The sequence below is a fragment of the Laetiporus sulphureus genome (genome assembly GCF_001632365.1).
Source record: "Laetiporus sulphureus 93-53 unplaced genomic scaffold LAESUscaffold_14, whole genome shotgun sequence".
Classification (NCBI taxonomy): Eukaryota; Fungi; Basidiomycota; class Agaricomycetes; order Polyporales; family Laetiporaceae; genus Laetiporus; species Laetiporus sulphureus.
The window spans coordinates 39664-60725 of record NW_024468523.1 but is presented as its reverse complement, the minus strand read 5'-3'; the positions used below and the strand labels follow the sequence as shown (position 1 = coordinate 60725).

Sequence of the window (21062 nt, the reverse complement as noted above, 5' to 3'; positions counted from 1 at the left end):
GTCCGAGCTGTGAGCAGTACATGTCTTCATCAAGTTGGTCACCTTAATCGCTCGTAGACAGCGTCGGAAATATGGTCACATGTGTGATCGGTGATGAAATATCGATATGCTTCAAGTTATCCTTCATTCACACTCGGAAGGCTACGAAATTCCACTTTGATAGCTTGTTTGGTTTCAACAGTGCAGGTGCGTACACAGCGCATTCCCTCTTACGACTAGCCTGATTGCGTGGTTGATAATGCAGCTCATGCATGCTTGTAACTGTCGGAAATCCGAACGTGAATTGAGTAGAGGATAAGCTGCAGTCGAAAGAAGACGATGCAATACCCACAGTTATCCAGCTACGGGGGCGCTCTCATGATCAGCGCATATGATAGCGCATCTGCTGACACGTGTGTGTGATGCTCTCGCTGTATACGGTCGTCACGCTCGATCCACGCTTCTGGCGAGTATATAACTTGCCGCTTCTAATCTGTTCTAGCTGTCTCACCCTCATCCCGCACTCCTATCTCGTATGACCTCGAACTTCTAGTCGCCCCTCCGCGCTATCCATCCATAACGTCTGTCGGGCCGTGGTATTACCACCCACTAACAACAGGATGATCGTGAAAACGCGAAACTCGAAATTCTTCTTTGACGGCGGCACAGTGATCCTGAAGGTATTGGTCTTGGCCGATATATATTTTGTCTTCATCGACATTACATGCTCAGATTAGGCAGGACGCTGCTCCGATCAAAGAGCCTCAGCTTGCGCATGAGGAGATTATCTACAAGGTCCATCGGTACTTTTTGGAGCGTGATTCGGAAATATTCCGAACCATGTTCTCCTGCCCGCCTGTAAACGGCGTCTCGGAGGGCGACTCGGAAGACACAGCGATTCTCCTGCCAGAGGTTACTCAAGAAGAAATCGATACTTTGCTGTCATTTCTCTATCACGGGTGAGCCTATGTCCCACTTTTGAGCGCGGCTTCCTGCCCATGCATACTGACTGGTACGCTGATGTGACCGAACACGGCACTTTTTCTCCACGACAGCATGTACGGGTTGGATTACTCCCTTTCTCAATGGCGCGCGCTCTTGCTCATCTCGTCGCGCTACATGTTCCACGAGATCCGCGAGCGCGCCATTCAAGAGTTAGATGCGCACAAACCTCAGCTCGACCCTGTTGATCGCATCGTACTCTCAAAGAAACTCGACATCAACGACTGGCTCGGACCAGCATATGTGGAGCTGTGCACGCGGGATAAAACACTCTCCTTGAAGGAGGCAAATGAGTTGGGGTTGGAGACGAGCATGGTTCTGGTGCAGATCAGAGACGATCTGATGAGAGATCGATTCGATAATCGTGAGGAACCTTTGGTTTTTGCTGCATACGAGTCCTTACTCCTCGGTACAGTCACCTGTCAGCGTTGTAGGGCACATCGAGGAGGCCGAGTAGACCAGACTTCCATGGCCCGCGAATTAGTCAAGAAGAATTTAGATATTGGGGATGTCTTCGATTCGTTTGATTTATCTTTCTAAAGACCACGGATTCCACATGGCGATTATACGTCCGTGGGCGCCACGCCTGTGGAAGGTCGTAGCGTACAAAGTTTTGCTCACTCTCCATCGAGCTTCTGACGCGGCACATCGCACCGCTCATCTGCTGCGGACTCTTCATTGAAATGCATACATGTACGTGAACATGTACCTCGAGTAATTGTCAACCCCCCCTTCAACACACAGCTGACCCATTTGTGACACTGTTCTCTGAGGTAACCCGGGACATCAAGAGGACATGCTGATCGTCCCATCGTTCATCCGCACAAGTCCGGCTACCCTCTGAACTAATCATCCAACTTAACATTCATTCAACAAAACGTATATCGGAATCCAAACGTGTATGCGGATCGTGGATACATGATGCGATGCGTGTGTGCCAAAAACCATAGAACGCAATACACAAACTTAAGCTGAAAACAAAACAGTAAAGCGTAGCGACAGATGAGATATGCAGAGCAAGCGAGCGGAGCGGAGGTGGATATCCGTAGAATGGCGTGTGGCGGGACGTTAAGTGGGAATAATAAAACAAACGTTGGCGTCGTTGGTCGTCAAGACGTAACGAACACAGATGTGAAGTAGAAATACAAACCAGAGATCACCAATGGCGATCGGTGGATGAGAGAAGGTGGAGGCATAGTAGGCAGCTACGTGTATAGAGAGCCGCGAAAGGGGAAAAGCGTGACGGAGAAGAGTATGTTTCCAGGCATTAGGTATTGTTATATGCATGTGCTGACGGAGAAGATTAAGAACAATGTTTATTCAACCTTGCTGTGTTTACGCGAGAGAAGCGGGATGATCGTGAGGGTAATGGAGAAAGTAGAAAAGCCCCGTAGCACGCCGCCGGGCTCAGGTCCGTGGGGAAACATCGAGCTGCAGGCGACCCCGCTGGCGCGGCTGTGATCATGCGCTGTCCTTCTCCGGCAGAGAAGACGTCCGAGGCGATTCGGGGGCAGGTGCACCGATGGCAGGAACAGCATGTGTCTCGTCTGCGGATCCATTGGCGGTGGCTGACGCGACAGCAAGAGATTCCGAGGGTGCTGAGCAAGGATCTTCGAGCGCATCAAGTGGCGTTTTAGGACCTTCTTGAACCGAAAGCGTCACCTCCGACGTAGTTCTGCTAGAGGACGCAGGACGGATGAGTAGCTCTTCATCGGCACCCTTGGACACCACAGACACCCCATCCTTCGACTCATTGCTACCGCCCTCCATTCCCTCCAAGCTCTCGTCACTCACTACAGTATCATCGCTCGTCCGACGTCCAAAGCCCGGAGATCTTGTAGGAGTCACAGAGCTCTCTGAGATGGCGTCCGGCGCGCTCTCGCGGCGCTGCCTGTTCTCCCGTGTGATGCGCCGCTTTTTGGCCAGCGTTGGCGGCATGGGTGGTTCGCGCGGGCGCAGCTTCAGACGAGTCGGAGAGAACCCGCGCACGCCTGCGCGAGGGCGAGGCAGAGTCGAGAACGATGGCGCTCCGCTACCAATCGCGCCGCCAATGAAGGGCATACTAAAAGCAGCAGCAGAACAACGGATATTTGGAAGCGACGCGGACATTGACAATGGTATTTCGGGCTCGCACGGTGGGGTAGGGAAGGGGTACTCGAAGCGCGGGGAGAGGTCAAAGGGAGTACCGATGATGGAGGACGGGGAGTGCAGCGCCAGATTGCCTAGCGATAGGCGGGGCTTGACGCTGAGGCCGGCGTCCGCTTTGCGGCCATATGCTGCGGGGAGCTCGGGGGCATGCGTCTGTGAATAAGGCTCAGAGTCAATGCGGGCGAGCAGGGCGCGAGGTGACGATCCGATCGACGCACCGATGTGACGACATTGCCTGATTCGGCGGGCACGAGGACGAGGTCGTCAAGGTCGGGGTCGGGAGTGGGCCCGGCGGTGTCCTCCTGGAGGTGGAGGCCGGCAGGGACGAGCCGGACGCCCTCGTCGGCGAGAGATGCGAGCGGGACGCATGAGGAGGGGACGGTAGGCATGGGCGGCGAGGGCTGGACGAGGGGACGGGTGCTCGAGGTGCCCGGGGCGACTCGGAGGCGTGGATGGGACGCGGTCGAGGACGTCGGGGGCGACGAGCAGGTGGAGCAAGCCGTTGTGGAGAAGGAGATATATACGGTTTTTTTGAGTGGGAGTCGGACCAAAGGGCGCAACCCGAAGACTCTTTCACTTCGACCCGCCTCCATGCCGAGCTGCCGCGGCTGTCCCCGGGCGCATCAATCGCGTATCCGATCCTTGGTTATTTCGCTCAAACAATACACGCCCTGCTAGCCCGTGTTAACCGTTTTCGTCCGAACTCTAACGACCGCACACACTGTCCGCTCTGGCCGCGCATTCCGATGCAATATCTTCCTTGGGAACTGCCTGGACCTCATTCGGAAGAGTTCGGAAGATTATCCTGCTAAGTGCTTCCGCCCGTCTGACTAGCTTTTTTGCCCCAACTTCATCCCCCAAATGAATGGACGGCTCCGTTTCGCACTTTCAATGCAATTAATGGAATACCAAGCGTCCTGCTTGCTTTCGACGTCTCGTAGCGCTAAGCTCGTTGACGCTCATTCTGGCCCTGGTTAGTTGAACAACGATGAGGACGCCCGTCGTCGCCGGATGCACACGCGTTTAGCCTTATGTGGCCAACGCCCGAAGACCAACGGCATCCTTAGCTCCTGACATCTCGATTTCATCGCCGTGCCTCGACGACGTCATTTGTTGATGCTCTTGATCTTGACGTGCACGACCACGTTCGCCAAGAGTGCTATCATTGTCGCACCACTTGGTAGTCAATATGGGTCACTCATTACTGCGATTGCAACGGCCCAAGCTTAAGCTTCAAGCTCAAGACTCATGTGTTCAACAAAGTACGTCTCATGGTTGTGTGTTCGCAGTAATTATGGGTCTTTTTATGCATCTTGGCGTTCTTCCTTGCATAGAATGGGTGATACTTTGATATTCAACTTCGCGAAATACCCGCACGTGGCCACCCTAAAAGCTTGATGGGCTGTTACCCATTCATGCACCATCATTCACCATCAAATACTGGGTTCTATGCCGTATCTGATCAAATGTACAAATCTTTAGACAAGAATGCCGAGCCAGGTTGATAAAAAGCAGGCTCGAGCCCCGGTATGTCTCTTCCCAATTTCCCGAGCGACCGCTCAAGATCGTCGTCGTCGTATGTTCCACCCCTGGAAAATTTCGCCATGCTTTCCTCTGTACCCTCTAGGGGTGTCAAATTCTCACATCATATATCTTCTTGCTTGCTGCATTGCCGTTATGCCTTATGACGTCATTTTGAAGTGCGTGTCAGTTAACTTCGTTACTCGTGAGCACAACAGTGGAGTTAAGCGCTATGGCACGGAGAGCGGGAGTCTGCGACCACAGTGGATCGGTGATTGTATTGCAACCGCAAATTTGTGTCCGATTATCACCATGCTCGTCGTGCGAAGACCTAGCAATTCCATTATCTGGAACAGCTACAAAACATTGTTGCGAAAGAAGTACATCGCCGCGCTCTGGCTCCACTTCGCGCCTGAGCCTGAGTTCTATTCATTGCTTTGCATTGCTACGTTGTTGCCGCGGAATTCGAAGAATCGCTTGTTATGCAATATTTCTTTCTCTTGCCGGTGGCTATAGATACGCTTCTTAGTGCCACCCGTCGCGTTGCATAATAATGTTCAACATCTATTGCGACATACTGCTCTATGGTCTATGGGTTGCTTGTAGTCTATGTCTATGGTCTATGATTCCTATGCTTACTGATGTGAGTCCATGATGTTGATTCAATCTCTATGTTCCACGTGCAAAAGACGATGCATGATCAAACGTACGCTCTTTCCCCGTCATCATACCTACAAAGGCTCGCCGGAGAACTGTCCAACCCTGTGCCAGTACGCGATCCATCTCTTCACGTCCTCTGCTCCGAGCTGGCGGAGATTGGGATCGCCCAGCGTGGGCGACACCTTCACGGCCCGCGTGACATCGAGGTCGCCGAAACCGATGGCCAGCCTGGTGTCCGAGCCCTTCTCGGCCAAGCCGCGGTAGAAGGGAAGCAGGTGCAGCGCGCGCAGGCTGCGGACCATCTCGCCCTGCGCGTCGGCCTTGGCGCCAGAGACAGAGCTTGCTACCTCTTCCAGTTTCACGACGTACTCGGGGAAAGGCACTAGCTCGACGTTGAATTCCTGTGCGACGACCTCCGCGAGCGAGTGCCAGGACACCGGGTTCGGGTGGACGAGGTGGACGACACCGGTCTCGTACGGCGCCTTGCGGAAGTCAATAATCGCAGAAGTGGTGATATCCAGAGGAATAAAGTTGATGCCCTATTCGCGCACGCAGTCAGCCTTGAGCAAAAAAGCGCTGGATACCGAGTTTCGTGGGAAACGCACCTTGTGGTCGTCGGGGAAGCATCCGAGCCTCGGCGCACTTTGCACCAACGAGGGGTACCACTCGTGCGCATTCCATGTGCCGTCCAGGCCACCACAGACCTGGCCCACACGCACAACCAATGGATCCAACACCGTCTTCTTGCCCGCGGCGTACATGATCTGTTCGGACACCCACTTCGATTCTGCGTAGCCGGTACCTAACGCCCAGTCAGGCAGGATTGGCTCCTCGGCAAATCGCAAATCGGGAGCATCTAATGCGCGAGAACGTTGCGTTCAGAACAATAGCGCGGCCCCAGATAGATAATACGTACTTTGGAAGACACCCATGGAACTTTCGAACAATACCCGTGGAGGCTCGGGCAAAGGCGAAGTGAGGGCAAAGTCGACAAGACTGCGTACTCCGGCTATACTCGACTCGAACGACGACAGGTTGATCACAAAGTCGACACGCCACGCTAAACGAGCAAAAATAACGGTCGATCAGTATTTAATCACGAAGCTCGATACCATTAGACGTTACCATTGTGGATGATGTGCGTCACAGTGCGGTGAAGCTACAATCCGGCAGAGTCAGTATGTGCTACACTTAATCACAGAGGAAGATGCATGCCTCATCGTATGTTTCTTCTGGCAAGCCCCAGTAGGGTTGCGCCAGCTCGCCCTCAAGAAGTACGACCTTCGGTGTGTTGAGGATGCTCGCATCCAGGCCGCGGTCAGCCAAGGCAGCTTTCTGCCTCTCGAAGAGAGGAATCTGGTTCCTTGCAGGCCTGTTGAACCCATAGATGACAGCGACCTCGGGATTTGCAGCCATCTGCGACAGGAGATGACAACCCAAACTGCCAGTGGTTCCAGTCACGAAAACGACATCTCCGTGCGGTCTCGCGCCAAGCGCAGCCTCGTTTGGCTTGTGAGCCGGGAAGTCAGACGTATACTTGGCCACCATTGCGTGCATGGCATTAATGCGCGCCGCTGGAGAGTCCGCTTTCTTCCCATCGACCGTGCCGAGTGCGAGGCCGGAGACGAATGACGCGAGACTCGAGACGGTTGGGTGGTCGTAGACGAAGTTGCCGACAATCTTGCGGGTGTCGATCTTTGCTGTCTCCTGCAAGCCGCGGAGGAGAGCGTTGCGGATGTACGTCGCCTGCAAGCTGATAGCATAGAAATCACATCAAGAAGTGTCGTATGAAAAGATATAAGGAGGATCATACCTGTCGCATCCGTGTTGGAACAAGTCGTCGCTATCGGTCACCTTATGGGTCATGATCTTGCCCACGACGGCCCGCACGAACTGTGCGGCCGAGTCCAAGTCCCACTTCTCCGGCGGAGGGACGTTCGATTGCGCGCTCTTCTCGACCAAATCGTAAATGTCGTTGATCTCCTGGTCATACTCCTTCAAGACGACTCCGCGGCGAACGGTGTCCTTGGCTGTGTACGCAAACGGCTTGGAAGGCTTCGACACCATGATCATCTGCGAGCCGAGATGGAGTTAGCATTGTTCCAAAGCAGAAAGCTGATTCCGCTCACCTCCTTGAACAATCTCGAGTGCTGCGGCGCAAACTCGTTCATCTTCTCGACAGTCGGCCTATGTCGAAGACATGTCAAGGCAAATGTGAATGTAGTTGAAGATCCAGACGCACCAAATCTTGTTCCTGAACTCGGCGAGCTTCTTCTCGTCTGACGGGTCAAACTGGTACTCCCGCTTGGGATCCACAAGGATGCCGGCCTGGAATCGTCCGCGACCAAAGATGATTGACGCATGCACATGGGGGTCTTGGTTCATCATTGCCTCAAGCGGGCCCGGGTTTGTCTGGAGAGAAATCGTTAGTAACAGCTCGGTTCACTGGATTTGGCTGAGGTGAAACCAACCTTCTCTCCTGTGCTGTGCATGATCTGGTCATCTGTACGGCCGTGGATCTTCCAGAATCCCGGCTTCGTCGGGTGTCTGATCAGGAGATCAGACGTCGCATAAGAGGGTACGCCATTGGCGTCAGCGTTCAAAACGGCTGGGTGAAGGGCGTCGCTGGTCTGCAATTCAGAGTCCTCAGTCTTCACCAGTCAAAGCCAAACACCGCGACACAAGACATACCATGAGGATGAACTCATACGAGCCATCGTCCTGCGGGATCATGTGCGCCTTGGCGCAGTCCGGCAACTTGAAGTACTCCCAATCCATACCAACTTCGGCGAGTAAGATGACCGTCAGTGGGCCGCCCTCCGTTCTACACAAGTCCCTTCATAAGCACCCGGGCCAGATAAGACATGAAAAATACTCACGATCCGTAGAGGTTAAAGATAGTGATGCCCTCCGATGCCAAAAAGTCGCCAACCTCTTTGCTAAGAGGTCCACCGCCGTATATCTGGCCATTCATTAATTAGCATTGGCGAGCCAAAAATGCTCACGCGATACTCACGAGGCCCTGACGCGTCTTGAAGTAGTCTACGTATTCTGGGACGCGAGACCACATCTGTGAAGGAAACAGTTCATTGGTGTCCCGGACAATATGCGGGTAAATTCTTACCTCAATCATTGCCGGAACAGCGGCGATGATGTCACATTGAGTCGCCTTGGTAGCTTGGATCGTCAAGTCTGGTGACGGCACAGTAGGAGGTGACTTGGGCTTGAAGAATGCGTATGTGATGCCTGCAGCCGGCTGTAGGGAATAGCAAGCTAAGATGATGGCTAAGAACCGATAAACACAAATTCACTTACCCCCCACATCGCGATCATGACGCCCATAGCATGGAACATAGGTGTGCTATGCAGCGAGAATACCACACCGCACAAGTCGCGTTCGCCGTAGCAAGGGGACCGAACAATCTCGAGAACTCTCTGGTTTGACATGACGATGGGTTTGGGGAATGCAGTGGAGCCTATGGAGTACAGTCAGCAAGGATCAAACAAGGCACAAAATAAACAAGGCTGTATACCGGATGAGTGCAAAATCAGGGCGGGAGCATTGGCTCCCTTGAATTGATACGGAACGTCAACAGTCGCCGTGGACGACGGCAAGTAAAGCTCTTCGAATAGCGGCAGGGACGAGGAGTTCGGCACAGATGACGAAGGGTATTCCGTCTTGAGAAGGTTCATCACCTCGCCGGCGAGTTCCTCCATGGACGGTTCCGGCCCGACGAAGAGATGTTTAACTCCCACCTGGCTGATCAGGTGGGCGACGGCCGCAGATGAATTACGTGAGGAGATGAGAAATGCAGCGTAGCCCGCCCGCATGATACTGATCATCATTGTGAAGTATGGAATGCCGTCTGAGGGCAGGTCACTTGAGCCGCTAGTTCCGAAGATAAAGCGCAAGGGATATCTTACCTGAAGTCGCGAGAATCGCTATGACTGGAGTTTCGTGTATCCCAGGCTGCGAGCCAAGGCGGCTCCTGACAAGCTTTGCGCCTGTATGAACACCACGCGCCGCTTCGCGCCAGGTAATGTCCCTAGTTTCACCATCATCGTCGGCGAATGTAAAGACGCGGTGGGACGGAGAGTTCTGCGCCTGCCAGTCGAAAAGCTCGGGGAGAGTCAATGAGCCCTCCAAAGGAGGGAGCTTGAAGGTCGTGCTCGAGCGACCATGGATCTGAGGGCAGGGAGGGAGTACGGGACGTGTGATGACGGTCATGGCTGTAGAATCAAGGGTGAAGACGAGGTGGGAAGGATGAAGTGAGGGAAGATATCTACGGCATTGAGACCAACCTCGAGGGGTTTATATATCCTCGAGAGCCGGGTACCTTTCCTCCACCGAACCTATGTGGCGGAGGCAAATTCAGTATCGCCGAACAACTGGACAGAACTTACTCACCATGGAGTTGAATCAGCCCCTTACCAATGGGTCTTCAAATTGGCGCGGTCGTGAAGGCACGCCTTACGCAAAACGCAAACAGCGCTCCTGCCTTGCTGCGGGATTGTGGCGCTTTCGGGAATATTTCACGCATTGTGCTCATTCTAGAGGTCCATTGCAGCGTGGACAAGGAACCGTTGCTCGCAGAACGCATCTCGCGTTTCCGACGGGCACGGCCAGTGAAGCTTCTTAAGATCGGGACGCCGAAGCGGACTGCCCTTATATCTGGTTGCATTGATTTCGGCAGGCGTCGCACGCACAATTGGGTTCCTTTTCTCCCGACGGAGGCTTCCGAGGATTCTATCAACACCCAACGTCACTGTCGGTATCCTGGGAGATTTATTCGCCGACACGTTGTTAAAGTATCGGCACCGAAAACGCGAAATGCCCTGCGGTGTCCTCGTTTAGGAAGATAGGGCCGAGAGATTAGGTGGCGTTGTACGAGAGACAAGTACTCACGATGGGATGTCAGATGCGTCCTTAGCACATTCTGCCAACAGATTGCGTGCGAGACATGGGAACGCTGCTGTAAAGCCTGCTCAAATGCAATCAATTACCGTTCTTTCACCGCCTACCACGTCGGCGCAATAACTAAGATCGGATTTAGATCTTAAGCAGGCCACAGTAGAGATTTAATTCGAATTTCCAAACACTTGTTGACGAATCGGCGCTTTGATTTCACTTGGTGGCTGTGGCCGGAACGGTCGGACTTGCTCATTCCGTCTCCCGGGAGTGTCACGTGGTCAGACCCGATCAGAAAACGGATCTCAGCGCAGCGCCTAATCAGCTCCCCGACAAACGCCCACGATCAAACGAACCCTTCGAAATGCGACGTTGGAATACCCTTGGAGCCCCCTGCTTCTTGCATCCATCACCTTTAGTCTCAGGATTCAAATATGCATTTCTGACAGGGCGAAGAGTGCTTTGCTGACCTCTCGGAAGCTAGTGCAGAGCATCGAATGACCGGTCCTGACCTCAGCGAATGTCAAGTATCCTTCTCCGAGTCTGGCGCAACGGTCAAGGCACTGTGACATGTGGTTGAATCCGGATGCTGCTGAATGTGAGTACCTTTGATTGGACGTGGAAGTACGTGATGCGGAAACGGGTATGTTCAAAACATCCGCACACCGCACATCCGTACGTGTAGTGCATAAAAGTGCATTCGAGTCGAGTGCACTTCAAGCAAATTCACCGGGCACACAGAACGTCAATACGCTTATCACTGCTTGTAACATCGTTATTTCAACATGGCCTCTTCGTCATTCTCTCGCCCGTTTTCCCTGGCTGGTCCAGGCGGAATCAGGCGTTCACTTTCGCGCTCAAACTCGTGTCCTTTCATCCACGCCAACGCGGCATCCACATCCTCTACCAGGCGTCCCAACAAGCATGAACTCGAGGCCGTACTCGCGCATGCCAAAGTCCGTGCCGAGGCTCGCAAAGTCGCCCAATCCCATAACAGCGTCGGCCTCGGCCTCCCGCCCAAGCTCTCTCCAGCGCACGTCCGTACTCTCGCTGGGAAACCCGTACCAGCCTCTGGAGGTGCCCCTCCACACTTGATGTTTGGCAGCACAGTTCGTCCGCAGAGCCCTGCCGCTGAGTCCGACCTGTTCTCGCCGGCGATCCCGTTCTCCCCGGAGCTCGCGCTCGCGCGAATTCCGCCATTCCTCTTCGACGCACCGCCCACTCCAGCGGTCGCCCGCGTCCCACCATTCCCGTCTGCGGTACTTCGGCCCACATATCCCACGCGCCCTCGCCTCTACAGAGGAGCGCCGTACGTGTCGCCCCGTCAGCCGCTCCTTCCGCCGCATGCCTCTCAGATTTTTTCACCCACCGTACCCAGGCTTTCCGCCCTCGGCACGTTCTTCAACTCCCTCTCGCCCGTCGTCGACATCGGCGTGCAGCCCGCCTTCGCGAGCGAGCTCGATCCTATCGTAACCCCCGACGAGCTGGGTGCGCGCAACGTCCGTCTGACGCCTGGTGCGCCGACGGGCTGGCAAATCGTCGGTACTAACACTGATCCTGTCGTCGCTGCGAACGAGCTCGTGCTGCGGGACTGCCGGCTGACGCCTGGCGCGCTGGTCGGCTCCAGTATCTCCACCCGTTCTGCGTCCCCCACAGTGCCGTCCATTGGCACGCGATCTGATGGCGACTTTCAGTCCCCTACTAAGCCACACAGTCCGGTTGGGCTGGGGATATATATGGGTCTGGGAAGACGAGGAGAGAGCGACGATGAGGGTACCTTGTACGAGTAAAGATCTTATCATGAATCATCATAAGCGCATTTTTAAAATCATCGTATGAGCCTTATCCGCATTGTGGCGATAAACGTGGAACATATATACTACAGTAAATCCAATCCAAACATGATACACAAGTGTGCTTGTGAGGTAGTATGTGACGCAATGTTCGTTCGGGTAACAAAATGAGGTGAAGGTCCGACGCGCTCACTACGGCACGTTTTCAATAAACCGGCTATCCCTATTCATGCTCACGAGCGGACTTGGTGCTGTCTCCGGTGTGGTGTCCTTTGCCTTGTTCCTCCGCACAAACCACCCGCTGCCCTCACGCTTGTTGTTTGGCCTCTCTTCGCGCGCCGGTGGCCCACCAGTGCTCACGGCCGCCTGTGCCTGTGCCTGCGCCTCCTCTGCCATCTTAAGAGCCTCTTCGCCTCGTATCCGTAGGAACTCCTCGAGCAGCGCGGCGTTCCGGGAGTTAGCCTTGTAAACGGCCAGCATGATGTCTCCAACTATTGGGACAAAGCCGACGGCAGCAGAAACGGCGTTGTTGACAAGCATGCGGCTTAATAGCCAATCAGGAATGCTAGGAAGCACACTAAGTCATGCGGCGATTAGGTGTCATGAGAAACAACTCACTCCGCCCGTCTTGCTTTTCTGACCACAAGAACATAGTTCAATGCTGCGTTTGCTATATCACCAGCTCCAGGAACAATACCTAGGGGTTGTGTATCAGCACTAGAATTCGACATCGATGAGGTCATGCGAAGCGTGAGTATAGCGCCGCAGGCAGGCGGCGACGTGGAGTGTATGTCTATGACGCCAATGACAGATTGGGCACAGAATTATAATTAGAGCGATGCATCGTTTCACGCCCTTCGTCGTGCTGGAGCAGTGAGAGAAACTTGGAGGAGGATGTGTGCTGCAATAGTCAATCTAGCGACATGCAAATCCAGCGAGACGTAGCGAACCTGGGTTATCGTCATAGTGCAAAACTGGGAACAGCTCGTACACCCTTCTAGCAGCCCGAAAACCCCGACATCGCACTCACCGATGAAAAACGTCCATCCAAAGCGCATGCCACATATACTGAATCCCTTATCGAGGTGATGCGCCCGTCGTTTCACGGACTTGAGAATCTTCGCGTCGCGCGAACTCAATCCAGGCGGCAGCTCCCTCTAGCGGCGCTCCAAATCTCAGCACATTTCCAGCAACTTCGAATGCATACGCGCACACCTTTCTCCTGCGCTGCCGCCCGCGTTTGTCCGTGTACGTCTCGTAGAGTGGGTCTTCAGGTGTGTAATTTTGAAGGTGCTTTTCGAAGAGCTTTCTGCCGATGGAGGTGGCGAAGTCGGAGGTCATGGCGGCTGGCGGAGAGGAGGTGCAACAAAGGCGGACGGGCGCATTTCTGACGCAGGATAAGGTATGCGAGCGTGTGATGGGTGCAACGGAGAGAGTGGCTCTGGGCTGGCCGTGACGTCACGCACGCTTCCCCTTACGGCTGCAAAACAAACGCTCGGGCGCAATTTTCCAGTTTGAACAGCTTCTCCTGCATCGCATTTTACAAATCGAGGAAGGCGAGCAGAGCAAAGAGGAGGCCAGAAAGCTGGAGGAGTGCGCAGGAAAGCCTCGAGAGAGCCTGGGATGTGCCGCCAAGGACGACGGAGCCAAAGGATGGGCGTCCCGGTCACGCACGTGACATACTTCTATTTTGGGGATGATAAGTCAGCAAGTGTTTCCGGTAGTTACCGAACAGTTATCCTCGCACGTTAACCTGCAGAATCTCTTTCTCCCTCCATCCTGCACGCAAAATACGCAGAACAAGCATTTATAGGCGCGAGAACTAATCCCCACCACTTGTCGCTCGCAAAACAGGTAACAAACGTCTCCTTGTCGTCGCAAAGGGCAGGGATATTTGCCCGTCGTCGGTTATGTCTCTTACCCCTCATTTACTGCACCATATTCTCCCCGTCCTTTTCGTTATTCTGGCTCTGCCCTATTTCTTGTCTTTCACCACTATGCACGCAGAGAACGGGCTAACGAGGTGTTCGCAGTATCTTGCTGCAAAACATGGCAGACGGTTCTCTTCAAAGCATCGCCAGCACGCTGGCTGGCCAGTCGATGACCTTATCGCAGGCCACGCAACATGATCACAATGTCCAAGTGGGAACCAACGATCCCGTCCCCGGCCAACCCATGCAGATGCCGAACCAGAACGCAGTGGCAGTCCCGCCGAACGTAGTGTCTGGTGCCCCTATTAACGTTGCGCCCATGCCCATGAACCAAGACGGCACCAACCCAGAAGTGCCCTTGAAGAGGAAGCCAGGACGCCCCAAAGGCAGCGGAAAGAAGCAGCTCGACATGAACGCTGAGCCAAAGATCAAGCGCCCAGTGGGTCGTCCCAGGAAGGATGGGTTACCTGCGGGGTCTGTGGGCCCCCGGCGTGCAAGCAGACCGCGCAAGCGTCCGCCAGGCACGTTCGCGAGCGGCGCCCAGTCTGTCTCTGCGGCGGCCGTCTTTAGCTATGGGGTACGCCTTTGTTCGCAAAATTTCCTTTTTTTGCCAATACTGATTCCGAGTGGCTATCCGCTATTTTCAGTATAACAATTTTATGCCCGGTCCCAGCGATCCGTGGCGAGCTTCGGCACCGCCGATGGGCTCGCTGCCGCGCAGCGGCCGCCCGTCGTTTATGTTCCCGATCGATCCCAGTCTTGATAGGGACAATTGGGCAGACGTCGCACGCACCCGTCCAGATGCGTTCCTGCAGCTCCTAGTCTCCGCATTGGCTGCGCCGAACCCCGTGTCGGCCGCCGGGCCCAGCGTAGAAGAAGCATTCAAGTCGCACCTCGCGTCGCTCGCCCCTGCTAGCAAGAACATACCGTCGATCCCGACACTCTATTCGATCTTGAAGACCTTTTGGCTGCCCTCGTCGCCTGTCTACTTTTCTCTGACAGCCTCCGCGTCGACGGCGCGCATCCCGTCTGAGCATCGCTTCCTGTACTGGGACCCGCAGCCACTCGTGTTCAACGGGATCGCATGCCCGGCGTGCTCCGCGCCACTCATTAATCGCGGACGCATCATGTCCGGCCCAATCAAGGTGTATGACCTCGGCAAGCCGTTTTTCATCATTGGCTGCGAGTATGTCTGCCGCAGCCCGATGTGCGCCAACCCGCAGAGTGCTCCCGAGGGCCGCAAATTTGCGAGCACAGATATATCGATCCTGCGTTCCCTCCCGCCGAAGCTGCGCGACGAGTTCCCGGCGCTGCTGATTCAGGGCAACCCGGACTTGGGCAGTGGCCCAGACGTATGGAACTGGCATGGCATGGGCGTGTCGATTGCGCTGTGGAATATGGTCCGCGCGAGCCTGAAAGCCGGCCTCACGAAGGAGGCTATCATGGATATCATTAAATCGATCCAGAGCGGCTTGATTGAGGATGAGGTGATGCCCATGCCTCCTCCGCCGCAAGAGCAGCAGGATGGATCGGCAGACCAGGAGGAGGAGGAAGATGATGAAAATCAGGATGCAGCCCAAGTCGAAGGCAGCCTCGAATATCCCAAGGATGCAAGTTTTCGTTTTCCTCATTTCCTGTGATATTCAACCCATCGTTGACTTGTCCATGCAGAGGTCCGCCGAAGAGTTCCACGAAGCCTGGAACGCGCACAGTGCCGCCGCAGATCCGAGCGGTGGTATGCAGGAGCCGCAGGCCGGGCCGAGCAATGCCGTGGATGTGAATGGACAAGCCGCGCACCAGCACCCCAATCCTAATCCTAATCCCGCAAGCCCAGACCCCGGTTCGATCAGTCGTGCAGGACAGTTTCCGATGTTCGCCCCATACTCGCCCTATCAGTATGCAAACCCTTATTTCTATCCGTCGCCGCCCATCGACCCGAACGCAAACCAAAACATCCTCAAGCGCACATTCTCGATTGTGGATTCGTCCGCCGAAGCCGGCTCTTTAACCGAGCCTGCGCAGAAGCGCATTCGCCACTGCTGCAAGTGCGGCTCGAACGAGTGTAAAGGCAAAGGCGGCCGCGCGTTCTGTACCAATCCTTGCCAGGACTGCGGGAAGCTCGACTGCAAGGGCAGGAACAGCAAACGTCCGGATAGGACGTGCTCGGATGCGTGGCCGTGATATGTAGGTTTGCGTGCGCGTTGAGAAAGGACGTATTTTCCTTTTGCCTATGCCTTCGTTCCTCCGTATCGTCGTATATACTCCGTTTTCGGTGTTCTCTTTTGGCTAGTTTCACAGTACCGAAATTTGTAATCTGGTTTTGTTCTTGCCATTTGTCTCGTGAAAATCCAGTTGTTAGCTAGATATAATTGTACCGGTTCGTGGCGAAGCGCTGCATCCGACATAAAAAATGATCTATTGAATGTGTTACACCTTATCTTTTCTTATACACGTTGCATTTCAAACGATGCCGAAATCTACTCAGGTAACTCCTGTCGTACAAATCAACGCCAGAGAAATTGGATGGTCTATTGTGAAAGCTGCCTGATCTTGAGGATGATGGCTGCAAATACTGGTCAGCGAAGAGTGACGGAGGAATCATGGTTTGCTTACATTGCGGATCGAGGCCCTGGTGCGGAATCTGCTCAGACAGACCGCCGCAGCCTACAAGATTGATGTGAGTGAATATGCGGAAAACAAGCCATGGACGTCACTAACCCTCCTTGTTGGTTCCCATATAGCCATAGCGAGGGGTGAGCTGACGCTCGAGCAACCACGTGCCAAACTTGGAGCCAAGCTGAGAAACAGATTGTTAAGGATCCGGAGAAACAAACATATGGATATCGAGACTTACCCCAGTCTTCTGGTTCAGAGACTCTACGACAAGCACGAACGGACTTGACCCAACCTTCGTGATCGTCCGCTCATCCACGAGGTTCAGTGTCGGCTTGTTGATCAAGCCGACGTTCAATCCCTCCTGCCGGCAGCGCAGCACCGCATCCCACGAGCGGTACAGCATGTCTCCGTACGACACGACATACCCGGCAGTGCCCTCCGCAATGACTTCGTCCTTCCCGGGCACGAACTTGTAATCATCGCCGAAGAAACGCGTCTTCCCGTCCTCCTTGAGGATGAACGGTACCTTGGACCGTGTCGAGAAGACGAAGCGCAGACCCTTGTCGAAGAAGACGCGCTGTATGACGGCAGTCATTTGCGCGGGATCGGCGGGGAAGTAAAGCCAGGATTGAGCGTCGGAAAGCCCGTTGTCGGCGAAGAAAGAGTTGAGACCGAAGTGGCAGGTGTTATCCGCCATCTAGAATGCGATGAGTGTCACAGCGTGCATCTTAGAAATAACAAGACAGACCTCGTCAACTGTCGAACAACTCAATCAGTATTTGACCCAGAAAAAAATTAGCAGTGGACATACCTCCAGAGTGTGAGAAATGGCAGAGGACGTTGCAGAAGTTCAGGCGCGCCATCGTGATTTCCGAGACCACCATCTCTAAAAATGCAGAGAACGTCGAGAATACACCATACTTGTTGGCATCGAAGCCGAAGCCAGCGGCCGCACTGAAGTTACCACGTTCCATGATCCCAGAAGGGATGAACACCTCTGGGTGCTTCTGGTGAATGACTTTCAGGCCGGTTGAGCCCTCCAGATCACCTGCTCGTGCCGCGTAAGCCATATGCCTTTACTGAATATCTGTTCAGACTGACTGTCAATGACCATGACCTTCGCCGCCGCTTCCTCCTTGGTCAACTTGTCGAGTACCAGGTTGACGGCCTCACCGAACACGACACGATTCGCGCCGACCTCCTTGGTGGAACCAATGTAAAGGTAAGGCACTGCCGTGGGCTTGATGTTATTCAAGATGTCCGCCGACACGCTCTCGGGGTAACCGCGTGACGTGAGGTACTTGATAGCAGCCTTGACGGGAATGACATCGTGTCCGTGGGTGCTGCCCTCGATGTCCGCAATGCCGGGTGCCATGACACGCTTGCAGACGACTGAAGACACGTGAGTGACACAGTAGCTCCCTTCACGGAGGGGAGACCTACCTGCAGCGGGGCCGTTGTACGTGATGATCTCGCATAGCGCACCCCAGAGCGCGTCAATGTCCTCGCCCTGTACTGTAAGAACCTTGAGCCCATGTCCAGTGAGGGTCTTGTTGAGGTCGTAGCCCTTGAGATACTGCGACGGATGCCCGGCAATCGTCACATCATTGTCATCGATGATCAGCTTCACGTTGAGGTTCTGCGCCACCGCGAGCCGTGCCGCCTCCGCGTCGTTGCCTTCTTGCTGGGAACCGTCCGAGCCGAGCAAGAACACTGTCTTGCTGCGGTTCGCGAGGGCAATTCCGTTCACCCATGGCCAGACGTGGCCAAGGCGGCCGGAGGAAAACTTAACGCCAGGCGTGAGGCCGAGCTCAGGGTGACCAGGAAGCTTCGAGTTCGCCTCGCGGTAGTGGAGGAGGTGCTCGGCGGGGATATGCCCCTCAATGGCGGAGAGCAGGTACTGCGTCGCGACGCGGTGTCCTGGCGATCGCGGTCAGATGGCGATTCGGGGACGCGCTAGCAGTGAGACACTGACCGGCCTCGTCGAAGAGGATGGGCACGTAATCATCCGAGTGGTTGAAGAGCGACAGGAGCAGGCACACCTCGGGAACCGTGTCATACGCACCGCCTGGGAGAGCGTCAGGATCCACCCGTCTCTCCCGCGGAGCGCTGAGAACGCACCTGTGTGCCCGCTCACGCCCCGCGCAGCGCCAGTCGCCGTGAAGAGGACGATAGCATCGCGCATAATTTGGACGTTGTGCAGCAACGCGGCCCTCTGCTGCTCCGTCAGCTTAGGCTGAGTCGGGTTGAGAGTCACCCTGCATCCGGTCTTTGTTAACTCGGTACGCGCATATATGGACCATCTGCTCACTTCTTCAGTGACTTGAGATCGATGGGAAACTTGCTTTCGGTGCCCGGCATCGTGTTTTGCTGTTCAGTAACAATTTATTGAGGGAGGAGAGGGGAGATGGAAGTACGGAACAAGAGGGCACCGGGACGGGTGCGGTATAAGTAATGCGCTCCCAAAGATGGCGCTTGTAGAGTAGAGAAATCGGTCGCGCTTCGGGGGCGGTCCGGCCGCCGGGATAAACGTTGCAACTTCAAGTTACGCAGAGTCTCAGTTGGCGGCTGTGAGAAAAGGCGGACGAGCTCGTCGCATCTTCCACGCCCCAGGAGACGACTATGCCTAGCGCTCCCACCCTTACACACACGGAGCACGTAGCAACGTCAATATATCCTGATCCTGCGAAGAATACACATAAAGTACATGAAAGTGTTCCTGAAAGATGTAGAGGTAGCGGGAGCCATACGGGCTAGAATCAACATCAACAGTGATATGTATTCGCGTTTGCGGGGTCAATGAATTGGTTCCGCGATCTGTCACAGCAATACAGCAATATCTTGGCGTAAAAAACATTCGCAAGGGACATGAGTTCGTGACGCGCATAGTGCGAAGCGAACATTGACAACTCACCAAGACTGTCAAGAATATGGTGAAAAATCATGTATTGTCGCTGTCTCCGCTGTTGCTTGAGATATAATTATCTGAGTCCCGTTTCCGATCCTCGGAGTCCGCAACTCGTCATCCTACGCGCGTTAGACCGACCTTCGACATTCAGCGAGCGATATCTCAGTACTGCATCGGAGATCCTCTTTCTTGGAGATCGGCGCAATGATCTTGGCATAATAGCCTCCTCAACCCGATTTTCACACTGCCTCTTGACAGTAGATGGTATCTTCTTCCTGGACACTCCAGTATTTGTCGTAGAAGCTCTCTTCTTTGTCTTCTTTGATCTTAATGATGTGAGGTTCTCCATGTCCAGCCGTTGCTGAGCCACCCGCGAAGTCGTAATCGTTGATATCTGACATGTGTATACCGGCGTTTGCTTGGCCCTGTCCATAAAAATGGTGTGTTGGGTGCCTTGGGAACATCTTAATTTTGCGGCAATGATACTGAGGCCGACAATAGTATGTGGGTAAGGGCCGTGCAAGTCGTGGTCGCAGCTGGAGATCCTTGTCGAGCATGAATCCGTACTTGGTGTCGTGTGCTACCGCGATTTGCGTGTATAACTTGCATTGAGAAAATATGTAATTAAGCACACGAGGGATAGCCGTGGTAATGACCCAAAGTTACTCACGTCCTTATATAAAGGGCGACTCTCATGCCACTCGAAGAACGCGTCCATGTCAAAGTAGTTTGGATCCTGGAGGAAGAACATTAGAAGGCTCGTTGTTATCGACAGAGTGCGCCGGTATCAGCCAGCTATCCCATGGCTTCCATCGATCTTTGAATAGCGTAAAAGCACTAAAGTCTGCACGGTCGCTGTCGGCCGGCGCACGGATGAAGCACGAAATCTCGTTGGAATCGTCTTCCAGAATGATGGGGATGGGGATGTAACCAGCGGAGGAGCCCATAGTTATGTAATGTGGCAGAGCGCGCTGGTAGTTGTTAATGCCTTGGTTTCCTGTCGAGCGATGAGGGTCGACCGAGTTTAAGTAAATCAAAGCTGTCCCCAGCCGCTGTTGCTAGCTGTTATAGAGGATAAAGTGAGGGTGGCTTGTGGCACCACTGCATGCAGAGAACAATGAAACGTTTTCAGCCACCATCCATGCACTACGTGTGGCACATTTTGATCGCGGGTGATCAAATGAAGCTTGTCGGACTCCTCTGATGCGGACTTGCTCCTCCTGCTGGCTCTCATGCTCAGTCAGTTGTCGACCTCTGGAGATGAGGTTGTTAACGAAGGCTTCAACTCACAAATGCTATGTAATCAGAGACTTACAGAAGGCATCTGACTTGATTAAGCAGAGACGCGTTATTGAGGTCATGGGTAGGAATGAAAGCCTGATGAACTGAGGGAGGATTTCAAAATATCGTTGGCATAAGGCCCCTTGTTCTCTGATTTACTAACCTAGTATCCTCCCGTTCGCAGAATTGCACATAACCACGACATCGTCGTCAGTTCTGGTACTGGATGCTCCTTCAGCCTTTGATTTCTCCGGCGATGAGCTCGGCTTTCCGCCCGCTTGTCGCCATGGTGTTGCTCAGCAACAACTATACGA

The 21062-nt window shown here is 54.2% G+C and overlaps 7 protein-coding genes across 7 annotated transcripts; 3 read left to right on the top strand and 4 right to left on the bottom strand.

Moving 5' to 3' along the window:
- Positions 1 to 519: 519 nt before the first annotated feature.
- Positions 520 to 1713, top strand: LAESUDRAFT_724539 (uncharacterized protein). The gene is made up of 4 exons (XM_040908637.1): positions 520 to 659; positions 712 to 938; positions 1035 to 1345; positions 1397 to 1713. Exons 1-4 carry the CDS (start codon positions 600 to 602, stop codon positions 1519 to 1521), a joined length of 723 nt encoding a protein of 240 aa, XP_040765328.1. The 5' UTR covers positions 520 to 599; the 3' UTR covers positions 1522 to 1713.
- Positions 1714 to 2442: 729 nt separating this feature from the next.
- On the bottom strand, positions 2443 to 3518 carry LAESUDRAFT_713319 (uncharacterized protein; the record flags this gene model as incomplete). Its single annotated transcript, XM_040906961.1, has 2 exons — positions 2443 to 3282; positions 3348 to 3518. The coding sequence occupies 2 exons, from the start codon at positions 3516 to 3518 to the stop codon at positions 2443 to 2445; spliced, it is 1011 nt and encodes a 336-aa protein (XP_040765327.1).
- A 1660-nt stretch (positions 3519 to 5178) lies between these two features.
- LAESUDRAFT_724537 (acetyl-CoA synthetase-like protein) lies at positions 5179 to 9580 on the bottom strand. The gene is made up of 16 exons (XM_040908636.1): positions 9235 to 9580; positions 8844 to 9176; positions 8626 to 8786; positions 8435 to 8566; positions 8327 to 8380; positions 8190 to 8272; positions 8002 to 8134; positions 7782 to 7940; positions 7553 to 7722; positions 7440 to 7497; positions 7124 to 7383; positions 6526 to 7063; positions 6436 to 6469; positions 6227 to 6370; positions 5916 to 6166; positions 5179 to 5849 (listed from the first exon to the last, which is right to left on the bottom strand). The coding sequence occupies exons 1-16, from the start codon at positions 9536 to 9538 to the stop codon at positions 5382 to 5384; spliced, it is 3282 nt and encodes a 1093-aa protein (XP_040765326.1). The 5' UTR covers positions 9539 to 9580; the 3' UTR covers positions 5179 to 5381.
- A 1143-nt stretch (positions 9581 to 10723) lies between these two features.
- On the top strand, positions 10724 to 12223 carry LAESUDRAFT_724534 (uncharacterized protein). Its single transcript, XM_040908635.1, has one exon. It carries the CDS (start codon positions 11005 to 11007, stop codon positions 12007 to 12009), a length of 1005 nt encoding a protein of 334 aa, XP_040765325.1. The 5' UTR covers positions 10724 to 11004; the 3' UTR covers positions 12010 to 12223.
- LAESUDRAFT_724533 (uncharacterized protein) lies at positions 12044 to 13372 on the bottom strand. Its single transcript, XM_040908634.1, has 4 exons — positions 13228 to 13372; positions 13043 to 13169; positions 12631 to 12709; positions 12044 to 12577 (listed from the first exon to the last, which is right to left on the bottom strand). Exons 1-4 carry the CDS (start codon positions 13351 to 13353, stop codon positions 12205 to 12207), a joined length of 705 nt encoding a protein of 234 aa, XP_040765324.1. The 5' UTR covers positions 13354 to 13372; the 3' UTR covers positions 12044 to 12204.
- Positions 13373 to 13579: 207 nt separating this feature from the next.
- Positions 13580 to 16124, top strand: LAESUDRAFT_811853 (uncharacterized protein; the record flags this gene model as incomplete). Its single annotated transcript, XM_040914353.1, has 4 exons — positions 13580 to 13697; positions 13760 to 14520; positions 14591 to 15553; positions 15615 to 16124. The coding sequence occupies exons 2-4, from the start codon at positions 14062 to 14064 to the stop codon at positions 16122 to 16124; spliced, it is 1932 nt and encodes a 643-aa protein (XP_040765323.1). The 5' UTR covers positions 13580 to 13697; positions 13760 to 14061.
- A 347-nt stretch (positions 16125 to 16471) lies between these two features.
- Positions 16472 to 18920, bottom strand: LAESUDRAFT_758172 (thiamine diphosphate-binding protein; the record flags this gene model as incomplete). Its single annotated transcript, XM_040912421.1, has 11 exons — positions 16472 to 16506; positions 16557 to 16607; positions 16662 to 16740; positions 16798 to 17256; positions 17308 to 17315; positions 17371 to 17607; positions 17661 to 17951; positions 18003 to 18479; positions 18535 to 18627; positions 18681 to 18817; positions 18871 to 18920. 11 exons carry the CDS (start codon positions 18918 to 18920, stop codon positions 16472 to 16474), a joined length of 1917 nt encoding a protein of 638 aa, XP_040765322.1.
- Between the last annotated feature and the right edge of the window lie 2142 nt (positions 18921 to 21062).